At 39.9% G+C, this 19397-nt stretch overlaps 1 protein-coding gene across 1 annotated transcript in view; it reads right to left on the minus strand.

Moving 5' to 3' along the window:
* Positions 1–19397, minus strand: part of NR3C2 (nuclear receptor subfamily 3 group C member 2) — a 415953-nt gene that overhangs the window by 209089 nt on the left and 187467 nt on the right. The window contains exon 3 of the mRNA XM_065904635.1: positions 557–696. Within this exon, the coding sequence (XP_065760707.1) occupies positions 557–696 (140 nt within the window). The remainder of the gene's footprint in view (positions 1–556; positions 697–19397) is intronic.

Below are 19397 nucleotides of genomic sequence, written 5' to 3' on the forward strand. Positions count from 1 at the left end.
TTTAATCTCAGTACAATTTTTCATTTAATATAGTGGATTGAAAACTTCCAGTAAGAACAAAAGTAGGATTCAAATGGAGACCTGGAATCTCAAGCAGCTATTAAATGACATAATTCTGTTAGGAATACAACTTGAATTACACACATGATCCTGATATGTTTTAACTTGCCACAAACACATATATTTATATAGAAACACAGACAAGGCAGACATACTGTTTAAAAAACGCCCTTTTAGATCATGCAACTTAAATTATGGTGACATATAATTATTTTTCTAAGTCTCAGTGAAAAACAAACTGGTATAAGTCAACAACCAAAAACCCAGTGTTTTTGACTGGTTGTTCCCAACCCACAATTTCAAAATTTGGCCATTAAATATTGTTCAGTGAAAAATCTCCAAGTGATTTTTAAGCAAGGCATTATTATTTTTCACTGACAGATTACATCTCAAAACATTTTTGGATTATTTCTCAACAATGCTATAGAGTGAACTGTGTGAGTAAACCATACACTAGGGGAAAATGTGTAAAAGGAACACCCACATGAACATTTACCTTCCACTGCTCTTTTGAAGAACACTTTGCAGCTGCCACAGGTTACTACCCCATAATGACATCCTGAAGCCTCATCCCCACACACCAAACATATTTTGGAAGGTCTTGAGGATCCAGTAGAAACACTTCGTAAAGTAGAGCTGGGGAAAGAAATCAAGATTTAAGTAACTACACTGCAATGGCACATTTGACATGTTGTACAGCTTAGCTCAATATCTGTCATTCAGCTTGGCTCCATCAATAAATTCAATAAAGTCCCATATCACGTCGGAAATGAAGGCAAAACCTTCAAGAGAGGAGTAATGTAGCAAGAATCCCCTAAAACAAAGCCTCTTGTCAGTACTAGGAAACCATAAACAATCTCATGTAAACTTTTTCTTCCTTTTCCTAATTTTGAGACTGCATACCAAAAAATATTATTTGCATTCTAGGTGAACAGGGAGGAGAGAAATCTTGAGCCAAGTCATCATGAAAGTATTTTTGGCATCAAAGAGCTATTGCAATACTTCTCAACCCTCTTCACTTGGACTCAGATTGTATCTCAATTATGCCAGGTGAAAAACTCTCCCCTCTCCAAAACAATGCACAAATTAAAATTAATTCTTGTCTCTATTGCCAGCAATTTCACCCTCCAAGCTCCTGCATTTTTTCCATGTTAACTTACCTAGGCATGTTCAATTCAGTTCATTGTGTTTACTCATTTAAAGAGACATGTGTGGGTGCTAAATCGTTTCGGTTGTGCCCGATTCTTTACGACCCTATGGACTGTAGCCCCCCAGATTCCTCCACTCATGGGATTCTCCAGGCAAGAAAACTGGAGTGGTAGCCATGTACTCCTCCAGAGGATCCTCCTGACTCAGGGATCAAACCCACATCTCTTATGTCTCCTGCATTGGCAAGCGGGTTCTTTATCACTAGTGTCATCTGGGAAGGGACATAGTCAACACTAAAAATAAGCCACATACGTAACTATCTAAGGTGACTTTCATGGTTACAACTGAAGGGTTCAGTTCTGAGGCATAAATTTAACCCCTGAAGCAACAATATGCATGGAATACTTTTTAAGGAGACTCTTCCCAAGATATATCACATATTTCTATCCTGGTTTATGGCACAATCTGAACAAAACAGTTTTAAATTCTAAGAAGGTCTCATGGTTCAGTGGCAGATGTGGACCAGGCAAATAATTTTTTTTTTTTCTTTCCTAGTCCACATGCATTTATTGAATACCTATCCACAGGTCCTGCAAAAGGTCCTGAGGAAATAAATGAACTGCCCAGTTCCTGTCATCAAAGCTGGTGGAGATGTGAAGTATTATGGTGTATTACCCCCTAGGTGTGGGGTAATATGGCGGCACAGCATTCCAATACCAGTAAGGGTGGGAATACACCAGTGAGGAGGCTTCCCCAAAGCCTTCTGTGTTTTGAAGGATGATTAGATCTTAGCCAGACAAAGATGGGGCAGAGGAGGCAGAATGTGCAACATGAGCTGAAAGGCAAGAGAAATTTGAGCTGACATGCCGAGCAGTGTTGGGTAGACTTGTTCTATGTCACTACCATCACCTTGCTATCCTAGCTTTTGTCTCTATGTTAAACGGCAGGAACGTGAAAAGAAAAAAAAAAAAAAAAACTAAAAAAAAAAGAAAAACTCAAAGAAAACACATCAAAAGGCTAAAATGGTTAAGTTACCATGATGATTTCTCTATTTTTCGAATTAGCTAAAATGTGATAATACTGCCTTGGTGATTTCTTTAAAATGATTTTATATGTTTTAACTACATTCTCATCAAAAACAGATGAAGGAGCAAACTGCCACTGCTCAAGCACTGTAGCATGCCTGACTTTTCAGGAGATGACTTCTTAAATCAAGGGCTGGAATGATGTTCTCCAAAGTTGTTTCTCCTTCTGAGAAAAGTGCTCTTTATTATTTTTATTAGTGTCCTTTGACTTCTTTATGGCATTCAAAACATTCCATTTCAGCACCAATAACTTCTTTGGCATATTAGCCAGTAAAACTCAATTCATACTCTGTCTGACTTTCCTATGCTGCACAGGGAAGTACCAGGAGGTCACAAACAATTAGAATAGAGCTTAAAAGTCATTACTAACATGCAAGTGCTTTTCCACAACTGCAAGTATACACGGGATTTATATTGAACATTTTCGTGAACTCTGATCTTGGTCCTCAAACTTAAAAGTCTCTTAACTTTAGTCTTTGCCACCCTCCTCCTCTTCTCTCCAAACACATTTTCTTGGCAACTGCTACGGACTGAATTGTGTCCCCTTCCCACCCCAAATCCTTAAGTTGGAGTCCTGGCCCCTCGGGCAAGAGAGGGCAATCTTTTTTAAAAAAATTGAAGTACACGTGGTTTACAATGTTAATTTTTGCTGAACAGCAAAGAGACTCAGTTATACAAGTATATATATTCTTTTCCATTATGGTTCATCTCAGGATATTGAATACAGTTCCCTGTGTTATAAAGAGGGACCTTGTTGTGTTTCCATTCTACACATGATACTGACGTCTGCTAACCCCAAATTAGCAATTCATCCTTACCCTAGGCTCCTGGAAAACACAAGTCTATTCTCCATGTTTGTGAGTTGGTTTCTGTTTTGAATATAAGTGATATCATGTGGTTTTTGTCTTTCTCTTTCTGACTTACTTCATTTAGGATGATAATCCCTACTTGCATCCACGTTACCACAAATGGCATTAATTTGTTCTTTTTATGGCTGACTAGTATTCCATTGCATACATGTACCACATCTTCTCTAACCATTCGTCTCTCATTGGCTTTCAGGTTGCTGTCTCCATGTCTTGGCTTTCATAAATAGTGCTGCTATGAAGATGAGGGTACAAAATATCTTCTGAATGATAGTTTTGTCTGGATATATGCCCAGGAGTGGGATTGCTAGATTGCATGGTAACCTTATTTTTAGTTTTTCACCTAAAACTAAATCTTGTTAAGATTTACTGGAATCTTATTTAGTGGAATATGGCCATAGCAGATATAGTTAGTTGAGATGAGGTCCTTCTGGAGAAGGGTGGGCCCCTAATCCAGTCTGACTTATGTTCTTATCAGAAAGAGGACGCTGGGATGCAGACACACACAGGCAGGATGCTATGTGAAGATGAAGGGAGTGATACTCTTACAAGCCAAGGAAGGTCAACAAACCACCAAAAGCTAGGAGAGAGGAATGAAACAGATTCTTCCCCACAGCCTTCAGAAGGAACCAACTCAGCCTACACGTTAAGCATGGCCAAGCCTACAGAACCATGAGAGGACACATTTCTCTTATTTCGGCTACCCGTTTATGGTGCTTTGTTACGCAGCTCTCGCAGACTGATACAGCAACGTGGACTCATCCCTGACTCTTTACCTCCTTCTGTCTCAACCTGTTAACTTCTCTTTACTTTACCCTCAGAAAGCATACATGTTTGGATCACTTTCGACAGTTCCTCTGGGACCACTCTAGTCCATGCCACCCACACCTCTTCCCGGGATATAAGAAGCTTCCTCACTGACCTTCCTATCTGTCCTTGTCCCCTTCCTTCCCCTGTAGCCAGAAGAACTCTTATTTATTTCTTTGCTCAAAACCATCCAAGGGCTTTCCCTTACACTCAGAGGAAAAGTCAGGGTCAACCTGTGACGACAGGGCCCCGGTATGGTTCCTATAACTTTTCTAACCTTTCTCACATGCCTGATGTCCTTCAGGAACACCGGTCTCCTTGCCAGACCTCAGACAGACTGGGCATGCACCCACCTCAGGGCCTTTGCACGTGCTGTCCTCTGTTCACCTAGATGTGTATGTCCCCTGCTTCTTCATGGTTTCATCAAAATGTTATTTCCTCAATCAGTCCTTCCCTGACCTCTCTATTGAAAATGCTCATTCTTCTGAACCCCCTTCCTCTTTTCTGCTTTATTTTCTCCCAGGACATGTCACCCTGAACATATTGTCTATTTTCCTTCTTTAGTCTGTTTATTTTCCTCTTTAGTTTGCTTCATTCACACAAGAAGGTAAATTCAACAGGGGCCTGGATTTGTGTCTGTGGTTCTCTGCCACTGTGTCCCCAGGGCATGGCAAGGTCCTTGGTACATATAAGGCTACCGCTTAACACTTGGGATAAACGAGTGAGCTCAGATGACTGGCCTTTTCACAACCATCATCAATTTTGAACTCCTACTGCACTCCTTACATACAAGAACGAGCTTGGTTTTTAACTCTTTCTCTCGAGAAAAGTATGTAGTGGAATTGAATTAAGAGGAGTCAAAGAGAAGCATCAAAAAGATGCATTGTGAAATCCCAATTAAAACAATAATTTGGCCAATGACAGAATTAAAGCAAGCCTGGGTTGTTGTTCCTTCTTGTTTGCCGACATCTCTCAATTACAAGAGAGCCTCCACACACCTCTCGGCAGTGCTGTGCTTCATCGGCGTCTGTAATGGTCTACTGAGCTCATTCTCTATTTCTGAGGCTCTTTTCTCACTGTCTTGATCACCAATGTAGATTTTCTTCAGTGTTTTACCTTTGGACATCTTTTTCTCATTTTTACAGTTTATCTCAATGATCTCATCCACTTATCCCAGCTAAGACAGCTCTCCTAATGAATGATTCCTGAATCTTCACATCCAACTCCAACCTCTCCCCGATGTTCCAATTTTATGTGTTCACTTCCTTTACAAAACTGCCCTGCCTCGGTCTTCTTCTGGCTTCGGGAAGGATCCAGCCATCTGCTAGGCACCCAGGTTGAAACATCCACTATCACATCTACTCAGTTACCAAGCCCTGCTGGTCCAGCCTTGACCCACTTCCATCACTTCCCCTCACCCTGTTGGGAAGCCTGCTTCTGACCCTCATCACTTCCTCAGGGTTCTCCCTTAACCCCAGCCTCCCTTCCAATTCACTCTACACTGGCTGACGAATGCCACTTCCTGTTACAGAGCTCTGATTCTATCACTTTCCAGTTTAGAAATATTCCATCATCCCTGTGCCCAGTACCACCACACATGATAATGTTTGTGAGCCTCTGCCTTCTCTGCCTTCTCCTGCAGGGCCTCTCATGCCTGCTCTCACCACACTGCAATCTCCCCACCCATGGGCTTGGGCTCCACCATCTGTATACCCACCCCCACTCCAACTCCTGGAAAACCCGTCCATCCTTCAAGGTTCCCTGAGGTACTCCCGGCAGGACACATCTCTCTCTTCTCCTGATCTGCTTTTGCATTTTGCTAATGCCCCTGCCTCAGCGGTCATCACTTCTGCCCTGACACTCTCGACTGGAGCACTCATCTTAAACCCTCGAGGGCAAAGACCTTGTCCTCTGCCTCTCTGCGCTCTATGCTGCCATTAGTGTCATGCTGGGACTATTTATTGAATGAATGAAATCACGCTCTTAATCTCATCACAGCAGAACATAAATTTCCAAAAGGAGATTTTTACAGCAGGTAAATTAATGAGGCCAAGGTTATAGGTTCAATTCCCCTATGGTTCATTTAGCTTTGCCCAGAGCAGGGAAAAAGGCATCCAGGGAGAGAGACTACCCTCAAAAGCTCAGCAAGCCAGCCCACAACCAAGTGCATTGTTAACACAGAAGACAGGCTGTGTTAGAAAGATGGGTCAGGAAAACTCCCGTCTCCACTGACATCCTCTCACGTGATATCTCTGAAACTGAAAGACGGGACATGGTTGGGAGTGTATCCATTCAGTTTTAGGAAATGCATTACCACGTTTTCTAAGCGGGGACAGAGAGGAGAGGAAGAGCAAGAGACGGAAGCAGGTCTTGAACTTCTCTTAGATGTTGAGTTTTATCGGAATGCAAAGCTCAGCGAATGACTCTGAATGTCAGAATTCCTTTATAGTATGCACAAGACATTAACATCTTACTACAGCTGAACATCTTTGCTGGATGTGAGTCCCACACATGCAGGGGTAAAGGCAGGAACAGAGACTTAGCAAGAAAGCCTCCCGTTCTCAGTTTAGCTCAGCCACTAACTGCTAAAACCTTAACAAAGCCACCTTTCCTCTTTGGGCTATAATTCTCACCATAAAAAACGTTGAATAGGTGATCTCTAAGATCCTTTTTAAGATATCCTTTTAAGATAAAGATGAGTACAAAAGATAAATGGAATAGCATGTCATAATGAAGTTTTATCCAAAAAATGGACTTCAAGTTCAAATCAAAGACAGTGTCCTATACACAGCCATTCTTTGATCTGGTTCAGCAGAAAAACATCTACATGTAAAAACTTACTCTTTCTTTTTATTTTTTTAATTTTTATTAGTTGGAGGCTAATTACTTCACAACATTGCAGTGGGTTTTGTCATACACTGACATGAAAAAAAAACTTACTCTTTCTAGAATAGCTAATCCTATGGCACTTAAAAATCTTACTTGGAGCTATATGAGTGCTATGCTGATTTTGCTTGAAATTTCTGCATACATGTATGTACTCAAATGGTACTCCACCTGCTAAAAACCATTTTAATATTAAAGAGTTGGGAAAAATTTCCCAACCTGGTCATTTTTGGTCTGGGTAATCAAAGAAATATTGTTCTCAGAAAGAATTTTATAATCAGACAAAGGTAGTTCATAGGACTTAACACATATGTTAAAATACTATTAAAGCAGAAATGAGTGAGCATTGTAAAGACACTTGTAAAGACAAGTGTCTCTCTTTGGAAAATACAAGATGCAAGTATTTTCAGTACCAAATAGAATAGTTCTAATGATTCAGTGAAGAGTTGAAGAGGTTAATCAAAGGTTCATGCTGATTTTGGTGACAACTGGAAGGGGCTATATCAACCCATCATTAAAAACACTTACTGGGCTAACTTTCTTCCCAAAACGGCTGGATGCTTAAGGAGAAGCAATAAGAATCTGTGCAAGAAAAAGGAACTTTTACTGATCAAAATATAACTGGAGAATCTGGCTGTGAATGCATAACGCACCATGTTATATTGTCCCAGGAATCACCATGTTGCTTCCCCATCTTCATAACAATTACCTAACAATACTGAAGTGATTGGTCCGCTATTCAGTGACCAGAATTCTTCACACAACAATACTTTGTTTCATTTCTTAAGCCCACTCAGTAAGAATTAAGTAAACCTGTCTTTTGTACTTTCATTTAATCAGATAGATGCTTCTACCAACATCCTGAGCTGCTGAAAAGTTTCTTTCCATGTGCAATCAATTCAAGCATTCATTCAGCAATCTAGAGCAAAGTGAGAATTCGGAGGCATATGCAAATAATACTTCAGGAAACATCCTTCTATTGCTGGTGTCTAAATTGCTCATTAATTGAGCTATTCATTGAAAGCCTGATATTGATATGCCCCGCCTTTTTTAGGCACTTGGATGAATGAGAAAATTCCTATTCTCACGGAGTTTTTACCACAGGAGGAGAAAAAGACAATACGGAAATAAGGAAATAAATTCAGATAGTGCTAAGTGCTTTGAGGAAAATGACAGAGATCAAGATTGGAAGGGGCACTGGAGGGTTAGGATTCTTTAGAAAGGCAGCCTGTGAAGGCTGCTTTGGGGAGTCTGAAAGGACACAGTAGCCGGATGTGCAAAACTGCCAATGAAGGGAAGAGAAAGTGTAAAGTCCCAGAGGAAGGGATGAGCATGACTTGGTCCAGAGATGGAATGGTGGCTGCAAGGAGGCAGGGAGATGGGAGGAGGCAGGAGGTGGGGCCCAAGGAGACAGAGAGGGACCACACAGGTCTCCAGGGCTGTGATGATGACTCAGGGTGCTATTTCCAGGGTCATCACGAGGGATGTGAATATTGAGATGTTTTAAGCAGAAGGGTAACATGATCTGGGTGACATTTAACAATCAGACTTTGGCTGCTGCCTGGAGAGTGAACTGCAGGAGTGGGTGACGTTGGAAGTGGGGAGACCAGCCACAGTGACTCCGGCAATTATCCAGGCAGGAGATGGTAACAGCTTGGATTCAGCTTAAAGGAGTGAAGACAGTGAGAAATGGCCTTTTCATTCTTTAAGGAGATAGTACTGACCAGACTTGCAGAAAAATTGTATAGTGGTGCTATGTACATTTACGTAGTGGAGCGAGGAGCAGTTTTGTTTTGGATCTGACAGTGGTAAACCAGCATCAGTATGTCATGTTCCTATTTCTGTAAATAATACAAAAGCAATAATATCAAATAGTAATCTACCATAGAAAAAACGTATCAGGTTACTCAACCATTCTGGGCCAGTTCTGTCATTGGATAAGCAGTGAAAACAAGTTGTACCTTATAGGGTTTATAGATTAAATTACTCAAAATAACCATATATATACACATGTGTGTATACACATATATTGTTTTAGGAATCCAATTTTTATTGTAAAAAAATACAAAGTATTTTTGTCAAAGTATTTTCTTTTCTATCATGGCTTTTATTACAGGATAATGAATATAGTTCTTTGTGCTACACTTGAGGACCCTGTTGTATAAACTACAAACTAGTTTATATATACTAGTTTGTATCTGCTAATCCCAAACTTCCAATTTATCTTTCCCTTACCCCCTTCTCCCCTGGTAATTATACATTTGTTTTATAGGTCTATGAGTCTATTTCTGTTTCATAAATCAGTTCATTTGTGTCATATTTTAGAGTCCATATATACATGCTATCATACGGTATTTGTTTTGCTCTGACTTACTTCACTTAGTATAATAATCTCTAGCTGTATCTATGTTGCTGCAAATGGCATTATTTCACTCTTTTTTATGGCTAAATTAATAAATATACTCAAGAGCACTTATAACATTGTCACACATTTAGTGGTATTTAAATTCTGGCCATTATGAATCGGTATTATAGAGACATTATTACTTTGCCAACAAAGGTCCATCTAGTCAAAGGTATGCTTTTTCCAGTAGTCATGTATGGATGTGAGAGTTGAAATATAAAGAAAGCTGAGAGCTGAGGAACTGATGCTTTTGAACTGTGGTGTTGGAGAATACTCTTGAGAGTCCCTTGGACTGCAAGGAGATCCAACCAGTCCATCCTAAAGGAGATCAGTCCTGAGTGTTCATTGGAAAGAGTGATGTTGAAGCTGAAACTCCAATACTTTGGCCACCTGATGCAAAGAACTGACTCACTGGAAAAGACCCTGATGCTGGGAAAGACTGAAGGCAGGAGGAGAAGGGGATGACAGAGGATGAGATGGTTGGATGGCATCACCGACTCGACGGACATGAGTTTGAGCAAGCTCCGGGAGTTAGTGATGGACAGGGAAGCCTGGCATTCTGCAGTCCATGGGGTCGCAAACAGTTGGACATGACTGAGCAAATGAACTGAACTGATTATTGTTAGATCTACAACTCTTAACAGCTGACTGGCATAGTAAAGAACCATCGATAATTCTACTTTCCTATATAATATTTTTCTGTACTGCTGTAAATTTATACAAGCATGTATAACATTGGTTAGCAGCAGGAAAAAAAGGTTTTTAAAAATACAGATTAAGAGAATGGTACAACAATAACCATATTGATTATTTACTGTGTAGGCAGTGTCCTGTGTGAATATAGACTCAAGAGTTAATTTTTAAAATTCTGGTTCCTCTCTTTCTGTACATGTAACTGGGAATAGCCCCATAAGGTCATTAGGATAAATAATTATTGAGATTCAAACATTTACATTTATATAAAGAAAAATAAATTTAAGAATCTGGAGAACACTCAGTATACAAAAAATACATTTCAAAAACAAATCAACTCTTAATAACTAGTTTCCTAAAATCCTTATTTTCATCCACACACAAATCAGGCAAAAAAGTCCTTTTTTGCTATTTCCTTTTGTTTTAATAAACATATATTTTGAGTCACAATTTTTAACCTGAGGTATCTCATTGTAGTTTTCCCATTATTCAGGAGGAATATTTGGGAGTGACTGTTGTGGTCTATTTTCTTTAATGGTATTATTTTTGACAACAAGATCATTAATGTCTCAGGAAACGATTCATCACTAGAAAAGGTTCCTTCTCTTAAGATGCAATTCATAGTGTAGCACAGACAGGAATTAAATAATGGGTACACATCTTCCAATCTCAGGTACATGAATAAAATCTACAGACACAGTTACCATACAGCGACCTGACACGGAAACTTCAAGATTACGAATAGTTCGGAAAATAAAATGTAAAGCACAACAATGGCTGACCAGTCTTTTCCAATTTACTTTTGTTTGTTTTCACAACAGTTTACACCATTAGTAATATTCATTATAGTGGCTCTGTTTAATAAGGTAAGTATTTTCAACATACTAAATTTCATTTAAATCAATGCAATTTTCCCTTAAAAGATTTAAAATAATAATTAACAGAGGGTAGCTTCAGCACAGCAGGCAAGTATTTTGGTAGAGATCTAAAAAGAAGAAAAAGGCAAGAATATTTTGGACCACAGGAAGCTTAAGCCCATTCTAATATGTGCAAAATTTCATTTTAAAGATAAGAATCTATGATAGAAGGGCATTCAAGTGACTTTTTATCCTTCAACTATGGCTAAACAAATTCACATTTGATCAAAATATGCAAAGTCTATTTTTTGGAAAATAGGGAAAACATTTAAATCTAGCTGAAAATGTATTTTCTAACAAAACAAATGATCAAGTGTAATTACTGGCCACTGTATAGTTAATGAATAATTTTATTCAAATTATTTTTTTACTAAACAAAAGCTATGTGAAAGTTCTTCTGAGAACACAAAGATAGCAAATGGCTTTTATTTTCAATGAATTTACACTCTAGGTAAGACCTGGAGACTGGTAAATGTTAAGGTCACTGTGTAATAGCAGTCATCCATAGCTTAAAAAGGGCTTCCCTGATAGCTCAGTTGGTAAAGCATCTACCTGCAGTGCAGGAGACTCTGGTTTGATCTGTGGTTTGGGAAGATCCCCTGGAGAAGGGAAAGGCTACCTAACCCAGTATTCTCAGGTTTCCCTTGTGGCTCAGTTGGTAATGAATCTGCCTGCAGTGTGGGAGACCTGGGTTTGACCCCTGGATTGGGAAGATCCCCTGGAGAAGGGAAAGGCTACCCACTCCAGTATTGTGGCCTGGAGAATTTCGTGGACTGTCCATGGGGTAGTGAAGAGCCGGACGTGACTGACCGACTTTCACTTTTCATGGCTTGAAAAGAAATCATAATCCATAGAGAGTCCAATAACTTGCAGCTGGGTTGAAGGAAATCTTCATGAAGAAACTGGGCAAGGTGAAAATGGGCCAGGCCAAGAAAAAAGTCCAGACAAGGACAAATGCACTGGAATCCAGAACTCAATGAATTATACCCTGACAAGTGTGGAGAAAGGCCCAAATCATGAGTCTCTAAGACCAGATTCTGTAGCTAGAGATGATTCCAGGACCATGAATTGAAACATCGGTAGACAACTCAAAAGGAGACATGGAAAACAAAGAGAGAAGGGTACAAAGATCTACCAGGTTGACAGACACAAATTGACTGACGACAACTTTAATATGGACAATACAGACAACGGCAGCAAAAAGTTCTGATAAATTGGAAGGAAACGAAGGACCGCTGAATAGAGGAAGCAGGAAAAACATGTTGAAGAACAGAAAAGTTGGGACATGCTAAAGAGGTAGTGACTCTGAGATCAGGAACTCTAGATTTTATTCATGGAACAATGAATGAAGTCACCCAGGTCAAAGGTGAAACAAGGAGAAAAGAAGGTCACAGATGGAAATCTACAGAAAACATATTCCTGGTTTGGCGGAGAAAGAATTTGCTAATAAAGCTGAGGAAGGAAGACCAAAGAGGCAGGAAGGCAGAGGATGCAGTGTTCTGGAATCAAAAGGAGAAGATCAAGAATGGCAGACCAACAGTGTTTGATGCCATCAAGGGAACAAGACTGAAGGTGGACCGCTGGGATGTGGTCACCGTTGACCTTAGTGATGGTGGTTTTTCCTGCATATGTAAGATACACATGTAAGTCTTATGAAAGAGAATCTTCATCTTCTCTGCTAAGAAGTTTCCACATTTAGGGAAATTGCTTTTTTCATAAAAGTATTACCTTGCAACTTGAGCACATAAAAAGTCTCTAAAGATTTAACACCAAATCATCTCCAGAAACACTTATTGAACATATATATGCCAATCAGTGGTTGCTAATATAATGACCAAATATATGTGCTAAAAAAATGCCTCTACATTTTATTTTGCCTCTGTAATCACTGGCATGTGTGTTTATTTACATTATAAGTTAGTAAATGTATTTAGAATCCCCATAGAAGGAATCATGAACTAATCACACAATCTGTGGGTCAGTACTTTATAAAGTAGGTTTGAAGGAGATTACCTCCAAATGCTTGCTTGAGTGTATAAAGTTATTATTTTAAGAAGATTATCACAAAATGCTTGACTGTTTTTAATTACAGACTTTGCTTTTGAAACATACTATAAACAGAAACAGACTCACAGACTTACAAAACAAAGGTACGGTTACCAAAGCGGAGGGATAATTTGAGTGAGTGAGTGAGTGAAGCCGCTCAGTCGTGTCCGACTCTTTGCGACCCCATGGACTGTAACCTACCAGGCCCCTCCGTCCATGCTGTACTATATATAAAAACAGATAACCAATAGGGACCTTCTGCACAGCACAGGGAACTCAATTCAGTATTCTGTAACAATCTATATGGGAAAAGAATCTGAAAGAGAATGAATATATATATACACACAACTGGACACCTGGAACTGATGCCGCACTGTAATGCAACCACCCTCCAATATAAAATAAAACTTAAATTGAAAAAGTGAATAAACGTAAACATTGTGAAACAACCAACATACTCTAAGTATTAGACCTGACTTAAGTTTTGTCCCTGAATTAACTATCCTGACGCTTGGATGCTGTTCCCGCGGCCTGAGATGCTGAGCTCTGATAGGCCCTGGGCCGAGTTATGGTTCCTGGACCTGAGCTATTCAGAAATTATGGAGTTCAGGATGTTGTCTGTTTATCACATTTGCAAGAAGCTGATGAAAAAACATGCTTCATGGTGGCCTTTCTCAGCAACATTGTGGCCTTTCTGAGCTCCTTTCTATAAATTTAAAGTAATGAGTCCAAACTCCAGCTGCTTTTTCTCTGAGTTGCCTTCAATTCTAGAAATAATCGTTTTCATCACCACTGATATTGCTCTCTGATTTGCCAACATGATTCAGCTATGACCGCTGCGATGTGAGACTCATATGTAAATTCACAGCGGTTTTGCAAATGGCACCTTGTATGCTACCTGCCTCATACTCAGGGTTCTCACATGGGGTAAAGAGGCAGCCTTCATTATTTCAACAATTTACATGTGACAGATTTAGAGAAGCTCATTGCAAAATCTATAAATTAATGACAATGTTCTAGCACTTTTCCTGATAGGGCACCATGACATATTTACTTCAAATCTACTCAATATCTGATTTTGAACAGAGTTATCTCTCTTGAAATATTAAAAATAGCATCCTTTTTACATTCAATTTTATTTTATATTTTTAAAAATTTTTATTTTATTTTGATTTACAATGTTGTATTAGTTTCAGGTGTAGAGCAAGGTAACTGATTCAGATATACATATTCATACATCCATTCTTCTTCAGACTCTTTTCCCACATAGGTTATTGTAGAATATTGAGTAGAGTTCCCTGTGCTATACAGTAGGTCGTCTTGTGATTATCTATTTTATATATAATAATGCAGGTGACACCACCCTTATGGAAGAAAGTGAAAAAGAACTAAAGGGCCTCTTGATGAAAGTGAAAAGGGAGAGTGAACAAGTTGGCTTAAAGCTCAACATTCAGAAAACTAAGATCTAGCATCTGGTCCCATCACTTTATGGCAAATAGATGGGGAAACAGTGGAAACAGTGGCTGACTTTATTTTTCTGGGCTCCAAAATCACTGCAGATAGTGACTGCAGCCATGAAATTAAAAAACGCTTACTTCTTGGAAGGAAAGTTATGACCAACCTAGACAGCATTTTAAAAAGCAGAGACATTACTTTACCAGTAAAAGTCCATCTAGTCAAGGCTATGGTTTTTCCAGTGGTCAAGTATGGATGTGAGAGTTGGACTATAAAGAAAGCTGAGTGCCAAAGAATTGATGCTTTTGAACTGTGGTGTTGGAGAAGACTCTCGAGAGTCCCTTGGACTGCAAGGAGATCCAACCAGTCCATCCTAAAGGAGATCAGTCCTGAGTGTTCACTGGAAGGACTGATGTTGAAGCTGAAACTCCAATACTTTGGCCACCTGACGAGAAGAGCCAATTCATTGGAAAAGACCCTGATGCTGGGAAAGACTGAGGGCAGGAGGAGAAGGGGACGACAGAGGATGAGATGGTTGGATGGCATCACCGATTCAATGGACATGGGTTTGGGTGGACTCCAGGAATTGGTGATGGACAGGGAGGCCTGGCGTGCTGTGGTTCATGGGGTCACAAAGAGGTGGACACGGCTGAGAGACTGAACTGAACTGAATGTGTATATATTAATCCCCATCTCCTAATTCATCCCTCCCACCCACCTTTCCCCTTTGGTAATCATGAGTTTGAAAACAGCATCTTAGCACAACATCAAACATCCGAAGAAATGCTTATATTAACTGAATCAAATAAGTGCATTCTTTACCATCTCAGTTTCTGAATAATCAATGAGGTATCATCATTTGAGAGTTAGAGGAAAAAATGAAAAATAAATCCCAAATAATAAGCTTATTTTTTAGGGTTAATTCTATAATTGTGAAATGACATCACTGCATTCAGATAAGCTTAATACCTGAAATGATGTTTCAATAAAGGTATAAGGAATCGATCAGGAAAAAAAAAATCTTTCCCATTCATACCTTAGCTTTTAACAGGTAAAAAAAAGATGTCCCTTTCCAAAACACTAATGAATTTTTCCAGTTACGAGGATTTTCTTCATGGGAGCCTACAGTCTAACGTCACAAAAAAAGAGCCACTCTGTCCTCATTCTGCTTGAAGGCAGGGTGACTAGGGGCTGCTCCTGTCTGTAGACAGCACCACAAAGAGAGTTTTGGTCAGAGCTGCAAAATGCAGCTCAGGGAAGTGACCGACATCACTGATAAGCTCCGAAAAGAAGGCACATGTGCACACACACCTCAAGAGGAACACACACGTACCCTGAACATGCAAGAACCTTCTGCTGTGCAGGTATTCTTCATTTGGAATGTGCTCGTAAGAAAATGACAGAGGCTTTAAGTAGGAGCCAGCATAGGGCACTAGTCAGTCGACTTGATGACTGAGTCTGCAAAGAAATTCAGAGGCGCCCCGTCGACCCTGCCCCCATGGCCTTCAGGACCCAGGGATCAATGCTATACTGTTCCATCAAAAGTCGCCTATGCTCTCCTTGAAGTTCCCCACAGAGCTCCCTTTCAAATTTCTCCCACTCAAGCACAGTTTGCAGGATTAAGCCATATGAAACTGCTGCGCTCCTATGTTTTTGACCTGCAAATCAGGCATTTCTTACAGTTCCATTTAACCCACTTCTGCCACAGGCTCTAATAATAAAACTAGGGTCTATCACAGTACAGCATTTCCAAATCAATAAAATGATCATCTACTCCTGTGTGGGCAACAGCATTCTATTAAGCATGGTGGTCTCAGGTCACTCAGGTCACTCAAGTATTGAAGTGAACTTTAATATTGCTTATTCCAATTGCTTATTGCTTATTCCACACTCAGACCACTGAGTTTCCTTCCATTATCATATTATCCAGCAATCTTGGCTATTATTTTAAAAATTTGTTGTGTCATACTTTGTTCATTTTTTTCTGATCAACTTCATCACTTTCACTTTTTTTCAGGTGAAATGCTAGTTTAAAAAAGTTAATAAATAAAACTGCATGCTCATTTCCCAACCTAACAAGAACAGAACAATGACAGAATCCTGTGTACTTTCTTTGGGGATTTATTATTCTTAGGGTTTGATGTTTGGGGCTGTTTCTTTGACTGCTTCCCTCCAAAAACACGTGATGCCCAAGGCTTCAGAAAGGCTGCCTTTTGGCTAGCAAAATTCATATGCACCCATGTGCTGATTCAGTTGCTCCATGAGGTACATGAAAATACAATGGTACATAAAAATGCATGATTTATTTCATGAGCAACCAGTTTGTTCAGGTATCTTGTAACCTACTTTAATCCTAAGGAAAAAAAATAAAGGAAAAAATATCTACCAAACAATCTGCTTCTTCTTCCTTTCCTTTCCGCCTCTGTCTTCTGTCTCACTTCCTTCTGCCTAACCCCACTATCGTACCTACTTTGGCTTTGAGAAAAAAGCTACCACCATCATCAGAGGCGTGAGTATATTTGGTCTTCATAGAACAGACGCTAGCACTTCCTGGGGGCTCAGCGGTAAAGAATCCACCTGCCAGTGCAGGAGACGTGGGTTCAACCCCTGGGGTGGGGAAATCCCCTGGAGAAGGGAATGGCTACTGACTCCAGTATTCTTGTCTGGAGAATCCCAAGGACAGAGGAGTCTGGTGGGTTACAGTCCACAGGGTCACAAAAGTGTCGGACATGACTTAGCAACTAAACAACAATAAGCAAACACTTCAATTTACATTAGAAGGGCCCTTTAGATATTTGCCAGCAGTGGACCCACCTTTTCTTCTAGCCACCTCGCTTATACTTCCTTCCTGATTCCTCCACCTCTGTCTCCAAGCCTAGAGGTCATGTGCTGTGAACAATAAGTAGGTGCTGAGCAACTGATCGGTCCCTCCTTTCATTTACTTGACACCACTGCTAAGCACCTAGCATAAGCCAGCATTGTTCTAAGTTCCTGACCAGTTATCAAAATCCACTAAAATCCCCACAATTTGAAGTCATATTCTTGGACAGAAATGAGGGTGGTGTGGTCAGGGGAGTGGACAACTCTCTACTGCAAAGTAGAGGAATACTGACATATGTATTAACTTCTGAGTCGACGTGAAATTATTTTCCTCACTCTTACAAAATATATCAAGTCTGCTTGAAAGGGTGCTTCCTCAAACGCAAGAAAAATCAAAATGAAAAGTCTAGGTTCAGTTAACTCAGTGTAACTTCTACTTCTTAAAACTGAGATGAGAGACGTGAGATTAAAGAAAGTGCCCCCAAGAGTACTCAATCAGGATTTAAACACACACTGTCTCTGTTTAGTCGTGTGTGTGTGTGTGTGTGTGTGTATGTGTGTGTGTGAAAACGCCTTTGGGATTTGTTTAAGTAAATATGCCAGTCTTTCCTGCTTTCAGTGAAGCGTGGTTGTCCTTCAAATAAAAGGTACTCATATTTTTACAGTTGGCATTAATACTCCATTTAGTTATCTTCCAAGCCTGCAAAAGTCTGTACTTAACGAAAGACAACTGTTAACTTGCACCAAAATAACTTTTATCATTTTCCTGATGTTCTTAAAAGCAATCACAGAAGCATTTCCCAAAAGTTTAAAAAATCAAGTTAGGCTTTTGCCTTTGGAAAGGATCTGAGAAAAGATGAAGCAAGTTTTTAAAATGAGGCAAATGGCACTGATATCAAAGCAAATGTGACATTGTTTAGTGGTCAGAAGTAGTTCCACCAGAGCTGGTGAAAAAAATTTCAGAATGCCTAAAAATAGTGATGAAAGGTGGTGATGTTGAGGAAGGGCGTTTCTCTGGTTTTAACAGGAACAAGGCAAGAAGCAGTGGACAAGTTGCTTAGATCTAGCTTGCTTCAAAAATATCTCCATGTCACTTCTGCTGCAGGAGGAGAAACAGATGGACAGCCATGATACTCCTGATGACTGATCGCCAAAGGTCTGAGGGAATGAGCGGCCTTTCTCTATTCCAGTGAATTCCCTAAAATAAGATTTACTAAACCTCCTATATTTTATCTCAGTGCCATAGGACTAGGATTGCTAGATGTCCCGACTTGATTTCAAGGACACTGCATATATCCTCTTTCAAAACTGTACCATTAATACCTGTTTGTAATAAAAATTTAAAAACCTGTATCAGTATTCCCTTTATAGAGCTTGAAACACTCTACCAATCTCTTTGATAAAGACTAACATGAAATATTTTCAAATAGAGGGAACATATACAGATGAGTTTGAAAGTGGAAGTGTTAGTCACTCTATCATGTCTGACTCTTTGCAACAACATGGACTGTAGCATGCCAGGCTCCTCTGCTCATGGAATTCTCCAGGCAAGAATACTGGAGTGGCTTTTCAGTATACACATTTCCTTCTCCAGGGATTGAACCTGGGTCTCCCATATTGCAGGCAGATTTTTCATCATCTGAGCCCCCAGGGAAGCTCTACAGATGCATATAGGTACATGTATCTGGGCAAATTCTACCTGATTTAAATAATATAATCACCAATATAATTTTTTTAGGGGACACCCTGTATGGCATTCAGGATCTTAGTTTTCTGACCAGGAATTGAACCCATGTCCCCTGCAGTGGGAGTGTAGAGTCTTAACCTCTGGACCACCAGAGAAGTCTCAAAATAATTTTTTTTAATACAGTAAATTAAATAATGTTCAGTAATCAAGGTGGTATCCTGGTCATTTGCCCCCTTAGTTTAGTAAGACTTACCTGAACTGATAATATAATTCCTAGGAACCCAGAAAAGAAAGAGTTGGATCCAGGGTGCTGTGCTGTGATTCCAGCAGGGTGGGTCATAGGGACAGTGGGGAACTTTTAAGAGTCAATGTAGACACCAGAGAAGGGATGTGGGGCTGGGACAAGAAGATGGTCAGGAAGCAAGAAGAGAAGGACGAGAGACCAAGAAGGCACATCAGGAAAAAGGGCTCCTGCTAGAGCCAGTGGGTGCAGAGAAGCCCGAAGGGTGACCTGGGAAGCTT

Source organism: Muntiacus reevesi, chromosome 13 (assembly GCF_963930625.1).
Source record: "Muntiacus reevesi chromosome 13, mMunRee1.1, whole genome shotgun sequence".
Taxonomy (NCBI): Eukaryota; Metazoa; Chordata; class Mammalia; order Artiodactyla; family Cervidae; genus Muntiacus; species Muntiacus reevesi.